This window comes from Panthera pardus, unplaced genomic scaffold, assembly GCF_024362965.1.
Source record: "Panthera pardus isolate Hobbes unplaced genomic scaffold, ASM2436296v1 HiC_scaffold_8, whole genome shotgun sequence".
In the NCBI taxonomy this organism is placed as follows: domain Eukaryota; kingdom Metazoa; phylum Chordata; class Mammalia; order Carnivora; family Felidae; genus Panthera; species Panthera pardus.
The window spans coordinates 149,782,917-149,807,022 of NW_026527013.1; the positions used below are offsets into that span (position 1 = coordinate 149,782,917).

The window sequence follows — 24,106 nt, forward strand, 5'->3', positions numbered from 1 at the left end:
AGGGTAGTGAGATGCCATCAGCCGTGGAGGGAAGAATACAAGGGGCCCATGGAAAGAAGGAAATAGGATCTGCCTGCTGATATGTAGTTAACCCCTTCACTTCCATTCCTATCCAACATACCCCACCCCATTTTTCTTTTTTGAGACAGTGAGAGAGAGGGAAAGGGGCAGAGAGAGAGAATCTCAAGCAGCCTGTCAGCTGTCAGCACAGAGCCCAACACAGGCCTTGAACTCATGAACCCATGAGATCATGACCTGAGCCGAAATCAAGAGTTGGATGCTTAATCGACTGCACGACCCAGGAACCCCATTCCTATCAACCCCTTGATAAGCAGCCATCTAGGCAAGATATTTTGCCTCATTCTAAGAGTATGGAGTCTAGGAATTTCTTTATAAGAGAGTATTTTTCAAGAGGCTTTTTAAAAATCCCTTTTAAATTATTGAACTGTTGTCTCTCAAGGGAGTAGATTTCTTTGGGGTTTGAGTTTCTGTAGGAAATAAGTGGCTGTGTGTGTGTGTGTGTCTGTGTGTGTGTCTGTGTGTGTGTCTGTGTGTGTGTGTCTAAAGTGCATTAGGGCAGGACACAGGCACTTCCCACATACCTCACTTTTCCCTAGGGAATTGTTCCAAGGTAGAAGCTGTTCTCAAACAACCATTGCAGACTGTAAAGTCTGGAACAGATCATGTGGTCCAGTCTCCTACCTCCATGAAGTTAAGTTATTTTTTTAAATCATATTTTATTAATAAAGGACCACCCTGTGGTAGGAGCTATTCCTTTCTATTGCACTGACCTCCCTCAAACCTTTGATAAAAAAATTAAATAAAGTATCCAGAAAAGGAGGATGCTATGAGTAATTTGAGACTAGCCCAGACTTCCATTTTCCTTAGTAAAATAGTCCTGAAATGTCACCTGTGTGACACCCACTGTCTTGCTGACATATGCATGACTGCCTCCATCCTTTGTGGTGCCGGTGAATGATCATTAATCCAGTTCTCAGAGACCAGTTCTGGAAGCAGGGCTCTCAGTACCCATGTCTGTGCTACACAGTGAGAGCACATTAGCCTTTGGTGTGTTCTTCCTAATTCCTCTCATCTTGCCTCTGCAGCCCCAGCTAGCCAGACCCCCAGAGGGCTACCTGGAAATTGTTGTCTACTCCAGCCTTGCCCTCAGCTCACGATTCACTTCTCTCCCTGCCTGTCAAATGCATCCAGACTCCCTTTCGTTGGCCCTTGTGCTCTTCCTATTTCCCACCGGTATCTGACCCAGGTCCAAAACTCCCTTCTCTCTTCACTATTGCCGTGTCGGTGCACTACTTAAGTAGCACAAGTTGGGACACCTGCTAGTTGTACTATCACAGGCTAAAGACAGACAGCTACTCCCCAAATACATTTCATTAGTAACAAGGTGCCAACAAAGAGTGTGAATGATTTACCTATTATCTTTAGGGCTAGGAAAAGAGCTTGGTGGATATCCTTTATACAGCTCACCACTAGCATACTTTTAGCACATGAATGTCAGCGTGTTAGTGGAAGATTACCAAATTCTTGCTCTCCCCCATGGAAGGTAAGGTGTGCGTGCGCGCGCCTGCGTGTGTGTGTGTGTGTGTGTGTGTGTGTGTGTGTGAATGAAAGAGATAAAGAGAGATAAGACTGATCTGGAAAAATAACAGAATTTTTTCCAAGCTACTCCGTTTTATGAGCTCGTTCCAAATACAGCCAAACTATGCTTGCCACCTTAAGATTGGAGTGTATTGGGAGGAAGGGGAAATCAGGAGCTGAAATGAATTCCCAAGGTCAAATGAGGCCCATAAGCAAATGTATTTATTAATTATCTATCACTGCTGTAACAAATAACGACAAGCTCAGTGACTTCAAATAGCACACGCTGATTATGTACCATGCTAAAGCTTCCAAGTCCCAACACACGTTCAAGGGGCCAAAATCGAGGTGCGGGCAGGGCATCATCCTTCTGAAGGCTCTAGGGGAGAACCCATTTCCTTGCCTTGCTGGCTTCTAGAGGCTGCCCTCAATCTTGGCCTCTTGGCCCCCTTCCTCCCATCCTCAGTGCCAGCAATGTCACATCTCTCTGGCCATTCCACTGTAGTCACCTCTCTCTCTGACCACAGCCAGAGAGGGCTCTCCAACTTTAAAGACCCATACAATTAGATTGAACACACATCTGGAGAATCCAGGATCATCTCCCTATATCAATGCCTGTAACTTAATTACAGCCACAAAGTTCCTTTTGCATATTGCACATATTCATAAATTATAGAGATTAGGACATGGATATCTTTGGGAGGAGTATCATTCTGCCCGCCACAGCAGAACACTGAGCTTGGTGAAGGGAAAAAAAATCAATGTGCAAAATTTGGTGGAAAGGAGCATAGCAAAATGCCCCGATACATGTTTCTATCTCAGCTCTGGAGCCATAAACTCAAGCCAGGTCAGTGAGAATTCTCTTGAGGCAGACATAGCTCTATTTTTATGAGTGTCTCATGAATTTTATATAGTCAGCATATGTTGAGTGACAATATACATAATCAGAGAGATGTTTAAATGTGTATATGTCATGATATATGGAGATAGTTAACTTTGAAATTCATTAAACTGCATTTACTCTATAAACTCTGACTTTGATGACAGCATAGTATTTAAGCAGGAAAACAACCAAAATTTTCTAGTTGCTTGAAATGACAAGAGCATTTAACCTATCTGAATGAAACTTCTCTAAGTTGAGTACAAAGGTCAATGATGTGGCTCTGCTCCCTGACATTGGCGAACTGTTCAAACGCTCTGTGCTTCTGCGCCCTTGTTTGTGACACAAAGCTGTAGCTCTCAAAAGATGTTTTTCGTTCTGTGAAGGGGGCTCTCAGTGTGTGGAGTTGATGGCTTCTCCTGCTATTTACCAAAAGACTCATCTCAACCTTCTGTTGTGAGAACTGAGTTGTTCTACTCATTTGACAGAAAGTCCTATGCATCCGCGTTCCGCAGCACCAATCTGATCTTTGCCTGCTAGAGATGAAGAAACGTATTCATAACTCAGGCCCAGAGGGAATGTCGTCTCCAGATAGAATCAACAACCACCCCCTCCTCAGGGACTGGAATTTGGTTGCTTCCCAAGCTGTTGCTGACCAGGCTCCCTTGCCTGGTTTGGCTGATGAGATCACCACACCAGAGTGTGATGGGTGCAGACCAGGCAGACTGTTGCAACATGTTCCTAGGCAGGCTGTTGCCCTCATTTTCCCGAGGGGCGTGAGCGCCAAACACCCCGTATAACCCAGCAGATCACTGATAGAGCCGCCTCTCTTCCCTTTGCCTTTGGTTTGCATTTTTATATCATGCATCCATCTTTCCCTGGATAAAAGGGCTAAGAGGAGTTTCTCAGATTTGATTTCTCAGTGGGAACTGTTTGCTTTGGAAAGCACCTACACCAATGCTAATTGAGAACAGAGCTCAGAATGAGGGCCTGAGAACTGCACCCATGTGAACTTTTTGGTGGGCTGATTTCTGTTGATCTCTTCAGAGTGAGATTCGGCACGCAAGTGATCCCATGATCAACTGTTTTCCCAAAGGCTGAGCACATGGATCACTGTCTTTTCCTTTGACTAGTTCTCTACCTTGGAATAATTGTAATTAATCATATAAAGTCTTCATGGAAGCTACTGAGAATCCTGGCCCCTAGTACCCACTAATAACAGTCTGGAAATCTCGAAGCAATCTTCACCCTTTACAGTCTAAACAGGATGGGCCTCTATTAGAGAGATTACAGTAAAAAATAACAATCAGCTCTCTGATGATCCCATGCGGAGGGAAAGGGTGGGGAGGAGTAGATTTGGCTGAGGACAAGCCCAGACTTTCGTCACAGGGACAGACCAAAGTGTTAACACAAAGGGAGAACACCGGAGCATCCTGCACACTGCATTTCAGCCACAGAAAACATGGCACCTCCGGGGGCCCGGCCCACGCCCTGACTGCCAGGAGAGTCTCAGCACCTCCAGCAACCCGCCACCCCTTCCAGCTACAGACATGCTCGGGGGATCCGGATTGCAGGGAAGACGCAGCCTGGCCGCGCTCTCCCAGTGAGTGCTCACTTTGCCTCTTCGCTTTAAATTTTTCTTTTTTCTTTCTTTTTACAAAGGAATTGTTGTTATAAAAGAGAGAAGAGAAAAGAAAAAAATTTAATTGTGGGAGAGGGAGGGGAGAGGAGAAATCAGGAGGCAAAGGGAGGCAGGCAGTGTGTAAATTTCAGACCTGTATGAAACTTTCTGGTCTAAACTTTGTGGTTGTTCGATTGGTTTTCCTCGTTTCCATTTCTATGGTGGTTTGTAGACCATTTCTAAGGGTTATACCTAGGCACAGGGTTTCTCTACTGCAAATACTGATCCACAAAGTATTGTGTTTCTGAAGATCTGCTGTTAATTTAGACCTGAGCCCTTTGCTCAGAATGATCCATTTGCAGGAATCAGAGATCTTGGCTAAAGCACACATTGCCCAATCCTTAAAGTCAACAGCCCAAAGCCCTTAATATACTGACCATCTGACTGTGACCGAACAAGATTGAGAGCACATGCAATTGATCAGGGAATTGTTCAGATAACAGGCTCCAAGGTTTAGAATCATGAAACTGTGGAATGTTAAAGCTAGAAGGGGCCTCTAGGATTGTTTGCTGCGATGTTCTCATTCTATAGACAAGGAGACGAAACCCAGAGGGGTAACTCAACTTACCCAAAGCCAGACAACAGTCAGTAACGAAGCCAGTGCCTTTGTACTGCAGGCAAGAGCTCTTTTCACGCTGGTGTTTATGAGGTTTGGAAAACTTATTGGGTCTTGGGAAAAGGTACCACACAAGAGTAAGAATACCAAATGGCCTTTCAGTAAATCTTTCCCATTTTTGAGAGTTTTGGCACCGATTCGGCATGACAATTGTTGTTCCAGTTGTTCCAGCGTTTGTGCAACAGTTAATCAAATAAACAGAGGAACTCAATGGGGTCCCGAAAATGAGACCTACCTCCAGTACATTAGCAGATATCTTGGATCACCCCTTTCGATAAGTGCGATCTCTCAAGTGTGAGAGCTCAAAGGGGTTTTAGAGGTTATCTCCACAGGCCAGTGGTTATCAAACGAGTTGTTTTAGGTTTTTGTTTTGTTTTTGTTTTTGTTTTAAGCAAATTTAACGCTACAAGGAATTCTGTTAAGTACAAGAGATGTTCTGGTTGAATAGGTAGTTTAGGACCTAGACCCCTCCCCTACTGCACTCCCAAATCACACCCCATTGCTTACCTCCACTCCACTCCCTATCTCTTCTCCACCCCACGCCACTCTGCCCACTCCACCAAAACTTCCTTGGAATTCTGGATCTCCATGGAACAGTTCAGAAGCCACTGGTCTTTTTTAATGCCGTTATTTCAGAGGAGGACACTGAGGCACATAATAGTGAAGGGTCTGCCCAGTGTTACACAGCTGGTCAACAGGGCCTGGAATGCTGGAAAAAAGCCCAATCTGTGTGCATGCACACACACCAGTGTCCTGTGTCTCTCTCTCTCAACTCTCAGTTCTGAGTTGTCCGAGTTTTCCTGCTCCATCATGCCTGTGGTTCTATCAATTTACTTCTCCATGTCTCTCTCACCCTTCACTCACTCTATCATTTCCTGAACTTCAACAGTTATTGCCTCTCACCTGGACAATTATAATTGCCTCCTATCTGGTCCTGGCCTCAGTCTCTCTCCCCTTTCTCATCCTGTCCCTCCCCCCACCACCTTTGAGAAGGGGACCCACTCTCCTTAATGTGGCATTCAAAATTCTCTATAATCTGCCTTCAGTATTCCTTTCCATTCCGACCTGTCCCTGCTGCAGCTGAATTGGATCACGTGCTATTCCCCAAATTCATCATGTGCAGGCCACCTCCATGCCTTGGCTCACTCTGTCCCCTACACAGGAACACCCGCATGTACCTCGGTCACCTCATCTGGAATAAAGGCATTAAACCAGATCAGTGGCTCCTGAACTATTCCGTGGAAACCTGGGATTCCAGAGACGTTTTGGAGTGGGTAGGCTGGGGTGGGGTGGAGAAGGGGGCGGCCTACCACATCTGCTTCTGGCTTCCCTCCTGTCCTTCAAGGCCCCAGTCAAATTTCACCTTCCTCCGCGAACCTTCCTCAGTTCCTGTCTCTCTCTGCACTAATAAATTGTGTCCAGCCCTATGTTATTAGCCTCGTACTTTCAAGTTAGTAGTGGGCATGCCTGTGCTGTCTCCAAGAGATGGCAATTCACATGCAGGCCAGAACTATTTTGAATCTTTGAATCTTCAGTTTCCAGCTTGGTGCTGATGCCAAAAAAAAAAAAAAAAAAAAAAGTTCTTTGAATTTCTTATTATTAGATAAACCAAACTCAGTTCATCCACGTTCACACTTTTCATTGGAGTCATTTGAACATACGAAATTTCAGCACTTTTTGCTTTGGAAGAAGTATTAGGTTAAATGTCCAAACAGATGCCCAACAAAATGATTTCTAAATTCCTCCGCATTTGCATCAGATAATTTATCTGAGTTTCATCGCCTACAAAGCAAGGTTGGCAGAATTTTTTTCTATGGGACACATTAAAATTCCTGAATGCCAGACCCTACACACAGCCATGTGATCTCCAGGCCAGGCGTGAATGGCCTTTCAGGTCTTTAGATTTCAAGGTGCTGTGTAATTTGTTTCTGGTAAGATTATTGAGAGATTCTGTCACTTGCAATCTGGTATTTTCACCACTACTTTTCTCATCTCCCCGAAGCCCTCACTCATGAAGTCTCTTCCTGTAGTCAAAATTTCATGTTTCTTGTAAATATTCATGCTTTTAGTCCATTAAGAGTCATGTTTCTCATAAAGAAGTATGCTTTTATGTATCCTGACGATGAGAAAGTTTTGTTCTTGTGCCACATTCTGTAACAAATGTGGAAGGGTACCCAAAGTTTAAAACGGTGGAATCAAAGAAACATAGGGCATTATATAGGAAATGAGCTCTCACACTGTGCTGCCTCTCGCCTCCCTCCCAGCCCATCAGAAATGGCTTCGCAGAGGCCAGTCCAGCTGCAGCAAGAGGAATGGGGTCAGGGGAGGTGCTTCTCTGCCATCTGGAGGCTAATTTGCTTCCTGGCATTCCTAACTGGAATGATGTGGATGCGTTTTTCCCATGGAAACGCAGCTTTGCTTCTCAGTATTAGCTTCAGATACATCTCAGGCTTAAAAAGGTGGTTGTGGGCTGGCCTGGGATCCCAACTGCCATGTATAATGATGTTTGAAGTTCCAAAAACCAATTTGCAAATTAAGGTTTTGGAAACAAGCTTTTCATAAATGTAGACTGCTTGGATTCATTTCCAAGCCTAATTGAATTTTTAAGAGGAGCCTTTAAAAATCTGTAAACCTTACTCATTTCCATGCATTCATTCAACAAATATTCATTCAGGGTTTCCTATGCCAGTTAGTGCTGCCGGACTAAGCACTAAGAACGTAAAAAAGGACCAAACACAGGTTCTGGCTTCAAGATGATCTCGTCTTTTAACCTCCCGCCCACTTCGGGACAGCAGGGATCTTTTTTCCAGCCCCCCTGCCCCTCACAACACCCACATTCCCAGGTCCATTCGGGGCTCTGGCTGCCAGCAGAGCAGTCCAGCCGCCTGATCAGCTTAGCTGCATTCATGTTTTCCCTCGTTCCTTTTTTCCTCTGATGGTCTGAAAGAAATACAAGTTTCTTTTAAGTTACCCTTAAAATAAGTATAATACACTTAAGTTTGTGACTCAGTATCATACATTTATACCCACACATAAATGTATTTGAAACAAGTATTTCACAAAACAGTGCCCACTCTTACTATGTACAGTACCCTTGGATATTTCTCTTTTCTTTTATTTTATTTTTCTAATGTTTATTTTTGAGAGAGAGAGAGACAGAGTGTGAGCAGGGGAGGGGCAGAGAGAGAGGGAGACACAGAATCCGAAGCAGGCTCCAGGCTCTGAGCTCAAACTCGGGAACTGTGAGATCATGACCTGAGCCTAAGTCGGACACTTAACCAACTGAGCCACCCAGGCGCCCCTAATATTTCTCTTTTTTTAAAGTTGTACTACAGACTTCTCTTTTTTTTCAGCTTTATTGAGGTATAATTGACAAATACAATTGTAATGTATTTAAAGTGTACAGTGTGATGATTTGATATACATATACATATACATATACATATACATATACATATACATTGTGAAAGATCCCCCCCCACCATCAAGTGAATTAATATGTACATCACCTCCCATATTTACCTTTTTCTTTCTTTCTTTCTTTCTTTCTTTCTTTCTTTCTTTCTTTCTTTCTTTCTTTCTTTCATGAGGACACTCAAGTTCTACTCCCTCAGCAAATTTCAGTTACATAATACAGTATTATTCACTACAGTCACCATGTTATGCATTAGATCCTCAGACCTCATTCATCTTCTAACTGAAAGTTTGTACCCTTTTACCAGCCTCTCCCTGTTTTCTCCAGCCCCCAACCCCTGGCAACCACCATTTTATTTTGACCTTTTGTTTTTCTTTTTAATTCTACATATAAGTGATTCCATACCATATTTGTTTTCCCCTGTCTGGTTTATTTCACTTAGCATAATGCCTTCCAGGTTCATCCATGTTGTTGCAAAGGGCAGGATTTCCTTCCTTTTTAAGGCCAAATAATATTCATTCATCTATCTATCTATCTATCTATCTCACACTTTTCTTTATCTGTTCAACCATCAACAGACACCTAGGTTGTTTCCATCCCTTGGCTATTGTGAATAATGCTTCAGTGAACAATGGGAGTGCAAATACCTTTTCTCTCTTTTTTTTTTAAATATGAAATTTATTGTCAAATTGGTTTCCATATAACACCCAGTGCTCATCCCAACAGGTGCCCTCCTCAATGCCCATCACCCACTTTCCCCTCCCTCCCACCCCCCATCAACCCTCAGTTTATTCTCAGTTTTTAAGAGTCTCTTATGGTTTGACTCCCTCCTTCTCTAACTTTTTTTTCCCCTTCCCCTCCCCCATGGTCTTCTGTTAAGTTTCTCAGGATCCATATAAGAGTGAAAACATATGGTATCTGTCTTTCTCTGTAGGACTTATTTCACTTAGCATAACACTCTCCAGTTCCATCCACGTTGCTACAAAAGGCCATATTTCATTCTTTCTCATTGCCAAGTAGTATTCCATTGTGTATATAAACCACAATTTCTTTATCCATTCATCAGTCAATGGACATTGAGGCTCTTTCCATAATTTGGCTATTGTTGAAAGTGCTGCTATAAACAGTGGGGTACAAGTGTCCCTGTGCATCAGCACTCCTGTATCCCTTGGGTAAATTCCTAGCAGTGCTATTGCTGGGTCATTGAGTAGATCTATTTTTAATTTTTTGAGGAACCTCCACACTGTTTTCCAGAGTGGCTACACCAGTTTGCATTCCCACCAACAGTGCGAGAGTCCTTTTCAAGATAGTTGATTTAGATTTCTGCCCTCTAATAGTTTCTCTACTTTTTAATTTCATTTAAAAATGCTGGTCATGACCCACTAAGTAGATTTCAGAAGCTGCAAATTGAGTCCCAAACTGAAGCTCGAAACCCACCAAACATATCACATGATCTTGATTCAACTGGCTGCCTTCAGAGCAGCTTGGGAAGCTCGGCTAGCCTAGTGACTACACCAGCCGGCCGCTGCAGGAGTCAGCCTGGAGGCTCAAGGAAAGGCTTTTTCAGATGGGAATCAGAGGGTCTGGGTTCTGGTCTAGCTCCTTCAGTGATCAGCACCATGATCTCAAGGAAGCCACGTCAGCTTGCTGCCACACGGCCATAAAATGGAGATGGTCAGGCTTGCTCTGTGTAACTTGCAAGGCCATCCGGTATAATGATGTGCGTTAAAGTGTACGGAAACTATTGAGTACAAAACAAATGCCAGTTATTGTTGAATAGTCTTATTTTTCCCAATTAAAATTTAATATCAGAGGAACAACTTGGAGGGACCATTTGTTCTTTATAGAGTCGGAAAAAAGATCCTTGCATGGGCTATAATATTATGCAACTTCATAAGTGAAAATCTCAGAGTGGCATTTGTTTGTGATGTTGTAACCAGGTTTGTATTTGGGAGTTCAGCTGGGTCATCCTCGCTCCTCTGCCGTTAAATACTTTTTCTGGTTACAATAGCAAGGAAGCAGCTAGGTGGTCAGTAGGCTTTTAACTCGTGAGCTTGTTTGTGCAGAAGTATGCTTTGCCTGATAGTATCGGCTCTAGCCTGCTGGATTTATAAACACTAATTTCTGCTGTTTTAAAGACTTTTTATTAAAAACTGGGGCGCCTGGGTGGCTCAGTCAGTTAAGCGGCCGACTTCAGCTCAGGTCACGATCTCGCGGTCCGTGAGTTCGAGCCCGGCGTCGGGCTCTGGACTGATGGCTCAGAGCCTGGAGCCTGCTTCCGATTCTGTGTCTCCCTCTCTCTCTGCCCCTCCCCCGTTCATGCTCTGTCTCTCTCTGTCTCAAAAATAAATAAAACGTTAAAAAATAAATAAATAAATAAATAAATAAATAAATAAATAAATAAATAAAATAAAAAATAAAAACAACAGACATTCAGGGCACCTGGGTGGCTCAGTCGGTTAAACTTCTGACTTCAGCTCAGGTCATGATCTCACAGTTCGTGAGTTCAAGCCCCACATCAGGCTCCGTGCTGACAGCTCAGAGCCTGGAGCCTGCTTCAAATTCTGTGTTTCCCTCTCTGTCTGCTCCTCCCCCACTCATGCTCTGTCTCTCTATCTCTCTCTTATCTCTCTCTCAAAAATAAATAAACATTAAAAATTAAAAAAAATAAAAACAATAGACATTAAACAAATATTAACATGTTTAAAAATTATTAAGAAGGTTTAAAACAATAAACTTCTAGAGAAAATGTGGTATTTTTCTCATTGATCTTTCACTTTTTCTTTGTAACTTTCTTGTAAACTTCATCTCACACAGACATTGATTAGAATGCATCTGTTAAGTCCTGATTTCCTGTTTAGAGGCTGGTATTCTAGTCTGATATTTTCTATGCTGGTGAATTCCTATTGAGTACCTACACATTTGCCTCTTACAGGCTAGCTTGGCCTGCTGCATTTGCTGTCCGTATCTTTTCTTTACCTTTCCATGACTACTTTCTGATCCCTACAAGGAATGTCTACACTCACCTTTTCTAGAATTCAGTTCTCCAAAATACCCTACCTTTCACTCTGTAACAGAGGGAAAATAAAATAGTAATATAATAAGGACTGTATTTACTCCAAAGAAAAGGAAATAAATTTGACACTTTACTCTGTAAAGAGTGAAGACATTCTTTATACAGATCAGCAATACCCACACACTAACAGCCACAGCTTATAACTACCCTGTATTTTCCAAAGAAAAAATACATAAAGTGCACAAAATTTAAGCAACTTTTTAAAGCTAGCTTTAAGCTGGTATCATGACATTTGTAGCTTACGGGTAGATAATTTCCACAGCTATTTAATAAGTTTGAGTGATATGTTTAAGACTTGAATTGAAAAAGACTGTTCAGGGGCACCTGGGTGGCCCAGTCAGTTTAGTAGCCTACTCTTGATTACAGCTCAAGTCATAATCCCAGGGTTGTGAGATCAAGCTCAGGCTTTGCACTGAACAAGGAGTCTGCTTAAGATTCTCTCTCGGGGCGCCGGAGTGGCTCAGTCGTTTAAGTGTCCAACTTTGGCTCAGGTCATGATCTCATGCTTCGCGAATTTGAGCCCCATGTCGGGCTCTGTGCTGACAGCTGGGAGCCTAGAGACAGCTTCAGATTCTGTGTCTCCCTCTCTGTCTCTCTGCCCCTCCCCATTCACGTTCAGTCTGTCTCTCTCTCTCTCTTAAAAATTAAACATAAAAAAAAAATTCTCCCTCTCTCTCTCTTCGCCCCCCACCCTTCTCACCCACTCATGCTCTCTCTCTAAAAAAGAAATTAAAATTAAATTAACTTTAGAAAAAAAAGAAATAAGACTTTTCACACAGTATTCTAATGAATAAGTGAGGCCTGGGGGTGCTGAGACATACTGAGCCTTGGGAGAAGAAAGGATGGCTGTAAAGAGGAACCTGTTCTCACCTCTGCCCTCTCACTGATGACTTTTCTGGAGTGAAACAGCACCGCTAGTTCAGGAAAGGGTCTCAGTTCTCCTTCTATTGGCCAGACCCAGCTTTCACAAGCACAAAATGGGCACATTCTTGACAGATGAGAAATTAGAGCCAGATATCCTGACTCCCACATCTGTGTTTAAAATTTTTTTAGTGTTTATTTATTTCTGAGAGAGAGAGAGGGAGAGAACAAGCGGGGGCGGGGAGGGGGGGGCAGGCGTGGGGCAGAGAGAGAGGGAGAGACACACAGTCTGAAGCAGGCTCCAGGCTCTGAGCTTTCAGCACAGAGCCCAACATGGGGCTCGAACCCATGAACCGTGAGATCATGACCTGAGCCGAAATCAGATGCTTAACCGACTGAGCCCCCCTGGCGCCCCCCACATCTGTGTTTAGACCTTACTTGTTATGAAATGTGTGACCTTGAGAAGGTCACTTAGTTTCACTAGTTCTAAATTTATTCACCTGTAAAAAAAAAAAAATAGGAAGAAGAGAAGAGAAGAGAAGAGAAGAGAAGAGAAGAGAAGAGAAGAGAAAGAAAATCTGCCCTGCAGGTTTAGTGAAGAGTGGAACTAGCTATGCAAACATGTAAACCACAGTGGGTGCTTAATCTGTATCACATTTCCTATCTTTCCTTTCCCTCTGAGCACCCCCTTTCCTAAAAACCCCAGAGGAGGGGTAGCTTGCTATCTTATGCCAACAGAAAGCAACTACTGCTAGGGCAAAAGGCAGCTGAACTTGGTTTGTGATTGACATGTCACATCCATCCATGAAACATCCATCTAACCCAGAAAAATCAGAGGAATGCTTCTTCTCAGTTTTGAGTTGTTCCATTTACTAACTACTTAAAAATGGTAACCCATACTGCTATACTTTAGATAACTCTGAAGTTAAAGGAAACTTGCTGAAAGTGGACTTTGGGGGCAAAATACAGAATTACTGCTTCTCCTACTTGGCCTAAACCAGACATGTCATAAAGGAGGACGTAGTAAGAAGAGGGGATTTGTTTGCCAGGGATTTGGAAGACACCAGCCCTTGAGTGATCTTCACAAGTGAGGAGAGTATGAATGAGGAACATTGACTTCACAATCCAGAAAACTTGGATTCAGCTTCTCGTTGCATCGTCTTATTAACTGTGTGCCCTTGAGCAAATTACTTAATCTTGCTGAGTTTTTCAGCTTACTCATGTATGAGAAGAGGAAACCACATGTGAAATGGTTAGCATGGTGCCTGGCACTTAGTAAGTGCTCAAAAAGTTGCGGGGAGGTAGGCAGGGAGGGTGGTTGACAGTGAAAATTATTGGCATGACTGGGTACCACAGCGATGAATCTGAGGTAGCTTCTGGGTAATCACAAAAGCATGTGATGAGTTGTATTAGCTTCCTAAGGCTGCCATAACAAAGTGCCACAAACTGGGTGGCTTAGCACTACAGAAACTAATTGTCTCACAGTTCTAGAGGCTAGAAGTCTGAGGTTCAGGTGTCCGCAGGGCCTCTGAATCCTGTATGAGAAGAATCCTTCTTGCCTCTTCCAGATTCTGGTAGCCCCAGATGTTCCCTGTTTGGTAGCAGCATAGAACCGATGCTTCCATTACTGCACGTGACATTCTCCCTATTTCTCTTCACATCGTCTTCCCTCTGTGTCTGCCTCTGTGTCCAAATTCCTCCCTTTTTATAAGAATGCCAGACAGGGGCGCCTGGGTGGCTCAGTTGGTTAAGCGTCCGACTTTGGCTCAGGTCATGATCTCGCAGCTCATGGGGTCAGGCTCTGTGCTGACAGCTCAGAGTTTGGAACCTGCTGCAGATTCTGTGTCTCCCTCTCTTTCTGCCCCTGCCCTGCTCACGCTCTGTCTCTCTTTCAAAAATAAATAAACATTTAAAAAATTCTTTAATAAATACATAACGAAAAATAAAAGAATGCCAGACATATTAGATTAGGGCTCACCCTAATGATCTCACCTTAACTTGATATGTCTGTAAAAGTATTGTTTCCAAGTAAGATCATAGCCTGAGGATGTACTGGGGGTTAGGACTTCAACATATTTTTGGAGGGGACACAATACAACATATAGTATGAGTATACAGATTCCCAAAAGGGAATGTAACAAACCTGACCATTACTTCTGCATTTTAAAGTTTGCTGTGGTCTCTAAACGTTGGGCAAATTATGTGCATCCTAGAGAGGCCTGATAATACCTTTCCTGGTATTAGTTAGCTGAGTACTGAACACTTCCTGCTCACAAAGGGGCCAAAGCGCCTCAGACTGAAAGCCTAGTGGGGAGCCCTCATTTTAAACTCATTGGGTGAAGGGCAGCCAGGAAGCATGTACAACCTCTAGGTTTCACCCCAAGGGAAATAGCCTTGAAGTCATAGATTGAACCATGTGTTCCAGGCCCATAAGGAGTTAGTGTCATGGGAAAGATTTATTTTCCACTTTCTCTCCCTCCCCTGTATACATTTTTAAATTTCTGACCTTACTTCAACATTAGTTTTGGGCCAGGGAAGTATTATGAGTCTGCCTCTCCTGGATCTGAAGATGTAGGGGCTGGGAGAGAATCCTGTAAAACATTCCCTCCATCCAGGGAGTGGAGGCTCAGCCATCCAGCTGCCCCTGGGAGCGCAGGAAGGCCAGAGTTTCATGATCCTACCTCAGAGCTGCAGGTAAATCCCTAACCAAGATCCCCAGGTATGAGAAGAGCAAAAGGAACACACCAAAAGTGAAAATTGAGCATACGAGAGGTTAGATTTGTAAGTTACAATAAAAGGCATTTTAAGAAATCAGTTGGATGGACTGCTGGTCACATGTAATGAACCACTGACCTAAATAAACAGTAGAAAATGCTAGAAATTGTAGGGGGAAAAATTGTTAACAAATTATAACATTCAGGCCTTAAACTGAATACTGTATTAGTTTCTTACGGCTGCTGTAACAAAGTACTACCTACTGGGTGGCTGAACATAACAGACAGGGTTTCCTTCTGAGGGCTGCAATGGAGTTTGTATGCCAGGCCTCTCTCCTGGTGGTTCGCTGGTGATCTTTGGCAGTTCTTAGGGTGTAGATTCATCAATCTAATCTCTGCCTTCACATGACATTCTCTCTTTCTGCACATAGTTTATACCCTCCATGAATATCCTTTTCTGTGTCCAAATTTCCCCCTTTTATAAGGACACCCATCATATTGGGTGAGGGCCACCCTAATGACCTCATCATAACTCGATTACCTCTTAAAGCCCCCATTTCTACATGAGATCACTTTGTGAGGTAGGGGGGAGTTAAGTTGTCAACGTATCATTTTTAAGCAACACAGTTCAATCCACAAGGACTGGAAGATTTTAAATAGTTTAACACAATATTCCTTAGTTTAATTCATTAGCGATATGTGGAATAATTTCCCAGTACAGTTAAAATGCCAGCTGGCCAGAGGATATTGGGGCAATCGGGACATCTGGGTCCTCCGCTGACAGGCTGTCTATCTAAAGCCATTCCAGTGAAAGTCAGAACCAGCCTCCACACATAGAGCTCTGAACCATCCATTCTTCACTAAGGTTGGGTGTTAAGCCAGCCCCAAAGATGAATAGAGAAGGGGATTATTTTCTTCCAGTAGGACACGTGCGTTTTCTGGCATGGGAAGATAAAGCTGTCTGATGATAAATTTCCATCTACATTTTAATGAGAAGTGACATGGATTATGAGAGTGACGGAGAAAATGAGAGATAAAAGGCATTCCATTTATTGGACATTTTTCACCACAATCCTCCCCCTCCAGCCTCCTCTCCTGAAAATGGAAAGCCAGAGAAAAGGTGGTCAACAGAAGAGGAATAAGGGAATACCAACGGAAGATAAGAATCTTCCCTTGCAGTTGTTCTGCATTTCTGAGCTTTCTCTAGTGTTAATATTTGCAATGAAAAAGAGTTTGAGGCTCTTGAGATAGAAAAGCCTTTCTGCTCAATTCTCCCATTTGTGCTTGGAAACAGCAGCCTACTTTGGAAAACATATAGGTGCAGAACCTATTTTCCCATATGATGAGGAGGACAGTGATACTAATAAGTTAATAAAAATGGTTAACGCTCACGTAGTACTTACTATGTGCCAAACACTGCTCTAAGCACGTTAGAAATAGTAGTTCATTTAATCCTTCAACGGTACTATAAATTAAGTACCACTACGTCCATTTTACAGATGAAAATGAGGTCAGAGAGGTTGATTCACTGGCCCAGCCACCTCCTTCCTGCCTGGGTGTGTGTAATGACTGGCCCCTGGCTCCTGGCTCCTAGCTCCAGGCTGAGTGGCTTCTGGTGGTTCCCTGGCTCTCTCCAGCTTAACACTTAACGGATGTTACTTGCTGCCTGTGCTCTCACAGCTCCAACCTCTGGTCTGCGTGGGAGAATCTGGCAGCATTTGTAATATGACATCAGATTCTGCTTGATGAGCAACCTTCTCCTCCTGGCAGAGCAGGGCTGGAGAGGGTGAGAGGAGTGGTTGGCAGAGGGTCGTAGATCGTCCATGACTCTTGATCTTAAATATAACAGCACAGGAGACTAAATACCACTTTGAGTCCCACAAAGAGGCAGTGAGTGTGTCTCTTCCCCCAGTGGGAGATCTAGTCTTCCATAAAACTAGCAACTCCTCTCATCTCATGGTGATTAATATCACATGACTTTCTTATGCCAATTAAAAGCGAATACACTCTTCTAGTGACTTTGAACTTCTCCATATCTTAACTTCTAAATCCTATCTTGTCAAGAACTGAGACCTGGAAAGAAGTGGATGTGGTGTGGTATAGTGGTGCAAAGAGCCCAAATTTGGGGCTCAGGCAGAAGGTAGCTAAAATCCTACGTGTGTTCATCTTGGACAAGTGATTTGACTTCTCTGTGTCGGCTTTGCTCATCTAGACTGTAAGATGGGAGTAATCATGTCTACTCAATATTCTTGTAAGGATTGAATGAGACGTATCTTGTCCTTTGCCTCACGGCTAGTAAGTCCGGCACAGATGGGAGTTATCACCATTAAATAAGCTTCCTTGTCTTCTTAAACAATTTGTTTGCTTCACTCATTCAAAGTCAAGGTTGGCTGGTCTAGTATATCCCCCTCTTTTTTTTTTTTTTTTAATCACCAGTGTTACTGTTTTGTTTTGTTTTTTTTTTAATAGACAAAGGCCATTGTGTTTGGCTTTTTAGCCTTAGAGATATTACCTATAACTTTAACAAGGATCATATTTACCAGAGTTAGTTGTTAGTGGCAGCCCAGCCCCAGGGATGGGTGACATGATTCCTGGGGCCTCCTACAATCTCCCAGAGGCCTGGACACCCTTTGTGTAGAAGTCCCTGGGGGAACTTGAGGACTTAAATTCTCTCTGGCAAACTTCAGAGCAACTCATCTGAGCAGAACACGATAATACTGTGACATCTTTGAGACAGAAAAACGCAGCAGTCTTGTGGTGCCTGGGTGGCTCAGTCGGTTGAGCGTCCGACTTTGGCTCAGGTCATGATCTCACTGTTCCCAAGTTTGACTCCCACGTCGGGCTCTGTGCTGACAGCTCAGAGCCGGAGTCTGTTTCAGATTCTGTGTCTCCTTCCCTGTCTCTGCCCCTCCCCCATTTGTGCTCTGTCTCTCTCCCAAAAATAAATAAACGTTAAAAAAAAATTTTTTTTTAAAAGCAGCAGTATGAAAAGCCCCAAATTATAGTGATGTCCTAGCTCCAAATACAAGTCACTTGGCTCCACCAAGCCTGTTTCCTCAACTGTGAGGTGGGAACGATAACAGTGTCTATCTCACCAGTATTCTAAAGATCCCATTAGAATATGTACATGGTGGAAGCGTTTTGTAAATTATAAAAAGTTAGAATTGTAATCCATTATTGCTTGGATGGATCTGAGTTCGTGAGTTGGCTCTGAAAACAGCTTAGCCACTAAACAGGATGGATTAACAGGACAGCCCTGCTGACACAGATTATAACCGGGCAATGTCTCATTTTGACCGGAAGCCATTCCCAGTTGCACCAATATCATAGAAAGAGCCTGGTTTGAATGGTGGTGCGTTGTAAGAAAAGGAAGAGGGTGGTAAGCCAGGATGAGGACACCCCATGAGACAGGAGACAAGCAGAAAGACAGGAGGAACAGGGTTTTATTTTGCTCCCAGTAAAAAAAAAAAAAAAAAAAAAAAAGGCAAATGACACTTCTAGGATCAGATTTATGCTCTAGACCTGGGACGGCCCTTCTCGAAGGTTAAGACCAGGTACTCACTGATCATACATATTCAACTCCCTGGAAGCGTTCAGCTTAAAATTTCCTTGACTGCACTTCTGAGTTTCAAAACCACCCTTCCAAAAAAAAAAAGCGTTAAAAAAAATAAATATTAGGATTGTGATTTTTGGTTTGGCCTTTAAAAAAAAATTTTTTTTTTTTTAATCCAAAACCATAATTGTGGCCTACCAAGATAGACTCTCCTCCCATACAGCGAGGATTTAATTTTTCCAGTCCCCTCCCTCGGTGCCTCTTATCCTCTTTCTCGTTTTTTGATGAACTGCACATGTTGTAGAAGCTGCTCCTGGGCCTCAGACGTGAGCGGCCCGCTCGCCACTGCCAGTGTCCTAATAAGGGAATGAACATGCTCCCGTTGCTGAGGTAAAGAGGAGTCGGGCAGCGGAGGATATTTTTGCTGATTGAGGAGGATAAGGTGTGGTTTGGCAGGTACCTCGTTGGTTTGGCTGGTTCCCGACCGAGTTTTTTTTTTTTTTTTTTTCTCTCTCTCTCTCTCTCTCTTTTTTTGTTCAGTTCGAATTCCGTAACAGGCTGTAAGAATTGTTTCCTCACGGATCCTTCGCCAAGTTTTAAGAACATCATCCTGACACAGGACGTCCGTGATAGAGAAGGAATAGGAATTTGGGGTTCTGTCATGTTTTCATCAGGGGAGGAGGTGAAATGCTCCCAGCTGCCAGGCCTGCTCCTCTAAGGGCTTGCCCACCAGCCAACGAAGATGGCATAAAACTTGATCGATTTTTTTTTTAATTTTTTAAATCTTTTATTTATTTTTGAGACAGAGAGAGAGAGAGAGCAAAGTGGGGGAGGGACAGAGAGAGAGGGAGACACAGAATCTGAAGCAGAGCTCAGGCTCTGAGCTGTCAGCATAGAGCCCGATGCAGGGCTCAAACTCACGAACCGCAAGTTCATGACCTGAGCCAAAGTCAGACACTTAACTGACTGAGCCACCCAGGCGCCCCCAGACTCAGTCAAATTTGGTCAATGGAAAGAGGAAAGAATATACCACTCAGGGTATTTAACCCATGTTTAATAAAGTTAAAAAATTTGTCTGCATGATATTAAGTTACGTAACACCTAGTCTCTGCTTATAAATATTGACATACCTCAATTTCAAACAAATAAAAGAAACAAAAAGAGCCTGGCGTCTAGGATCATAAGGACAAGTGTCCCCATCTGCTTCCTCTCTGATCTTGAAGTGCTTGTCCGTGGCTTCTCTCTCCACTCTTATTTGCTGAATGATTCTACACTGCCTTATAACTGCAACTGACCCAAATTGTTCCTAAGTCACTCATTATGAATCCGTGTTTCTCAACCTGGTTGTGGACTGGAATCCTTGGAGAGCTTTAATGCCTAGATCATACCCACAGTGGGTCTGATTTAATTGGTCTAGGGCACAGCCTGGGCAGAGGGATTTTTAAAAGCCTCCCCAGGTGATTCTAATGTGCAGCCAAGATTGAGAAGCACTACTCTGAATGCGTCCTCTATTGTGTCACACAGCCCCCAGATGGCAGGGCCGGGCTCTTCTTGCTGAGGTTTTGAAACCTTTAAAGAAAATACAATATATAAATGAAACCAGTTAGACAGGTTTCTTCTCCGATTGGTAGGTTCAGTTCAGTTGCTTGAAGCCTAACAGTAGGGGATTGTGCCTTCAACCAAAATCAACTTCGAGACACATGGGTGTTGTTTATACTTTATTTCTCATGCATGTAAGAAGTGAAATTCTCTGCCGAGTAGTCGAAAACCAGTGTATCCTTTTCAATGTCATAAATAATGAGGTCCTATTTGTAATGTTTTCTCTGTGTTTATGGAAGTTACCCACCCCTTGGTATTTAATTTAGTTAATAAATGCTTCTTTATTTGACTTTTCTTTTAATATTAAGTCAGTTGTACACCCTGAAGTTGTGTAATGGCTATCTGTAGCCAGGATAGGATGATATGACTGAGGAATTAAAAAAAATTTTTTTTAAACCATATGTCTTCAAAAATAGAATCTGGGAGTGCAGTACCAGCATGGGGAGAAGTTTTGAATTTTGGAAGAGTCACGAATAATGTCATTTCCAGAATAACTCCTTGCTCTCAATTTTTTTTTTTTTACTGGAAATTTCATTACCAAGGAAGAACAGTGATTTAGAAATTCAGGAGAGCAGCCTGAGCAAGGAATATACATTAGAAAATCATCACCTTAAAATTGACTAACAAGTTATGAGCATCGATGAGATTACCCTGGACAAGTATGGTGAGTAAGAAAAGGATAAAGCTGAGGAGGAAAGCCAATGGAGGACACAAAAGAAACTACAAAATAAGTGGTAGGCAGAGAATTCGTTTCAAAATAGAACTCTAGAGAGCACAAGCCTGTGATACAATGTCATTTTAAGGTCATGGCTACTAATGTCTGAATCAAAAATAATCAAGGGGCACCTGGGTGGCTCAGTCAGTTGAGCATCTGACTCAGTTTTGTCTCAGGTCATGATCTCACAGTCACGAGACGAGCCCTGAGTCAGGCTTCATGCTGGGCATGGAACCTACTTAAAATTCTCACTCCCTCTCCCACTGCCCCTCCTCTGCTTACGTGCAGGCTCGCTCTCTCTCCCTCTCTCAAAAATTAATTAATTAAAAAAAATCAATATAGTATTCTGAGACATTTAATAACCGAACTGAACTGGCCTTTTGGATATTTTATCAAACTAATTTAAAAAGCCTAACTCTGATATTGAATTGTAAAAGTGACAAGACAGCCCCTGATACAGCGGGATCAGCTATTTTTTTTTGTTTTGTTTTGTTTGGCTGTCTCAACAATTTAGCCGATGAATTATAGAATCAGTGTTGACTAGAGCACTTGGAAATATTTCTAAAGGAATAGCTAAATCGGACTTGCTTTGTTCACCTACTTGTACTGAATTATTTTTGCTTTCCACAGACATTGCAAAAGACCAAAACCAACACTAGGCTTGGTAGTGAGAGGAGACAGAATATAGAGAGATATGAGCAATTTACAAGGGAAGATGATACAAGAAGAGCTATGGGGGGAAACGCATACCCTAGAGCAGGAGGAAAATCCAGAACATGAGCCAAGCCAAGGCCCGTCATCTGACAAGAACAGAGACAGGCTGATGGTAGTGTGCCTATGCACACACACTCGCGCACAAACTCTTGAAGCGGGCCAGGGTCCCCAGTCAGACTGGAAAACACCAGTTGACTCAATTTGACTTTAGCCCCTGATTATTGACTAGGTTCAAAAGTCAAGTATCTTTCGTGTCCATAACCATTTGGTTCTTCTTAACTAGGAAAACACATTTTTCAGCTCTATCTTAAGGGGATTTTCCATATGTAGTTGCAACATAATGCCACCTACAGAGAAAGTAGCATACGAATGAGAAACAGATTTATAATAAATGCATTAAAACGTTTGCATTTTGGACCAATGAGCAAAATTCTCTAGATACCTCCTCAGGCAGACGTTGGTGAGAAGGCTTTGACTAGTGGTTGCTTACAACTTCTGGTAGAAAGGAATTGAGAGAAATGTGAAAGGTTGGTGTTCTACTTCCTATTTTTTTTGCTAGCCCTTTTCTGTCTCCAAGCATGGCCTTGAGGCTGCCACTATCACTCGTAGGTTGGTTTCATATGGCTCTGTTCCATCACTTCCTAGTATTGAAGTTTAAACCTGAAAGATTATTTCTTCCCTTGTTGAACAATCAGGCTTCAGCTTCTAGAACTCATGGCCAGAGAACAAGCCCCACGGCCCATGCAGCATGGCAGCAGGCATAGCCAGGTTTTCACAAGCCAGTATGGAGCATCTGCCTTCTTAGCAACCCACAAAGCTTATGAATATGCTTGTGGAGAATGGCCCCATGGTTTGTGCTTTCGTTGAAAAAACACGTGCACCTTTGAAACACAGTTTGGGGTAGGCTTCTCCCACTAATAAAGCTTTAATAACTTTAAACATCATTTTTTCAGTAAATACTCATGAGCCTGGTATAGAATTGTTGGTCTTTCCCTGTTCATGAAACTGAGTCACATTTCATTGACCTGTCCTTTTGGGCACCATTGTTGTTCTGTTTTTGACTCTAGAACTTTTATAAATGACACCGGGTTGGCCTAGTTGTCCTTTCCATGTCTGACTCAGATAAATCCATGTGAACTCAGGCAGTTCACCTCACATTCGAGGAACTGAATTAGCTTTCATCATTGTGAATTAGCCTTCACAATTGCCATTGCTCAGTGTCTTATACCATATGCCTTTCTTGAATTCAATTACTAAAAAAAAAATGCTTTATGCAAGGCACATTGGGGAGGAGGGCTAAAAATGTGTATAGAACCTAATCCTCGCTTTCAACAAGCATGACACGAGAGATAAAATGATACACAAATGACAACAAGGCAATATATGACCAATATCTGAAATGACAACAAAGATTTCACAGGAGGGCAAGAGTTCCTTCCAGTTGACGTCCATCGTGTCTAGTAAGATATCTCAGAAAAGTGTAGCATTTGAGCTGGCCTTGAAAGGTAGAGAAGATTACTCTGGGTAAAAGTGGAGAGGACACAAAAGCATTGTAAATAGAAGCTTGACCAAAGGAAAGAAAGCAAGAGAGGATAAAATGAAGTTAAAAGAACAGGAAATGAAGCTTGACTAATAGTAATAACGCTTTCGGGCACTGGCACCTTCACTCGGTCCATCCTTCCAACCACATATGACTGGTCCTGAGGGAAGAGCAAGAGTTCCACCCCCAGAGGGGAGGACACCCCCTCCCTTTTCACATACTATGACTCCTTCCAGTTTACTTATAACTGGGGAAGTGGATTTACAGATGATCTAGCTTCCCTCGTTTAAACTACCTTCACAAAATGGACTTGGATTTCTGAACTGAAAAGAATTTCTGCAGAGGCACCTGGCTCAGTCAGTAGAGCATGTGACTCTTGACCTCCAGGTTGTGAGTCAGAGTCCCACACTGGGCACAAAAGTTCCTTAAAAAAAGAAAAAAAAGAATTTCTGCAGAAGCTGCAGATTGAAGGTAATACTAATCCTGTGAGCCCAAGGAGACTACAAGAATGTGCTGGGGCTGTCACTAATGCTGCGAGCGTGTATGAGTGCTGGCTTCCTCAGCCACACACATCACTTGTTCCTTTCAGTGAAGGTGAACTTTCAGCAGAGAGGGGGATGTAATTGCTTTTCAGAAGAAACTCATGTAGGGGAGAGGTCTTTCGGAATATGACCCCATTGTTTTGTGATTTTGTTGTTGAAAAGATGTGAACATGTAACCTATCAGGAGTAGAAGAGCTTCGTACCTCACCTTGGAAACACTTTCTAATCTATTTTAAAATTTGAAGAATTTTTTAAATAATTTGAAGAAAATTTGAAAAATTAGATTTGAAGCTGTTTGTTAAAAATGTAAAACTAAAAACACCTTTGGATTACCTTGAATGAACAACTGGTTGACATCAGGACAGACATAAATTTTCTAGGCAAATTTCATAAAAACAAAACAAAACAAAACTTCACGGTTGGTGGGGGAGGTTGAATATATTCACGTCATGCTTCAATATGCCAAGCCAATGATATGTTCTTTCCATGTGAATCTACATATCTTTTTTTTTAATGTTTATTTGTTTTTGAGAGAGAGAAAGAGAGAGACAGAGCATGAGCGGGGGAGGGGCAGAGAGAGAGAGAGGGAGACACAGAATCT

At 42.7% G+C, this 24,106-nt stretch overlaps 1 protein-coding gene across 10 annotated transcripts in view; it reads left to right on the forward strand.

The window, feature by feature from the left end:
- The window catches only part of CALD1 (caldesmon 1), a 187,726-nt gene that overhangs the window by 109,190 nt on the left and 54,430 nt on the right, over window positions 1–24,106 (forward strand). Inside the window, exon 1 of one of the 10 annotated variants that reach the window (XM_019452818.2) lies at window positions 3,845–4,082. The exons of the other annotated variants lie outside the window; for them this stretch is intronic. Coding sequence (XP_019308363.2) covers window positions 4,030–4,082 — 53 coding nt within the window. The 5' untranslated portion in view covers window positions 3,845–4,029. Of the gene's footprint in view, window positions 1–3,844; window positions 4,083–24,106 lie in introns of those variants that run through there. 10 annotated transcript variants of the gene reach the window in all.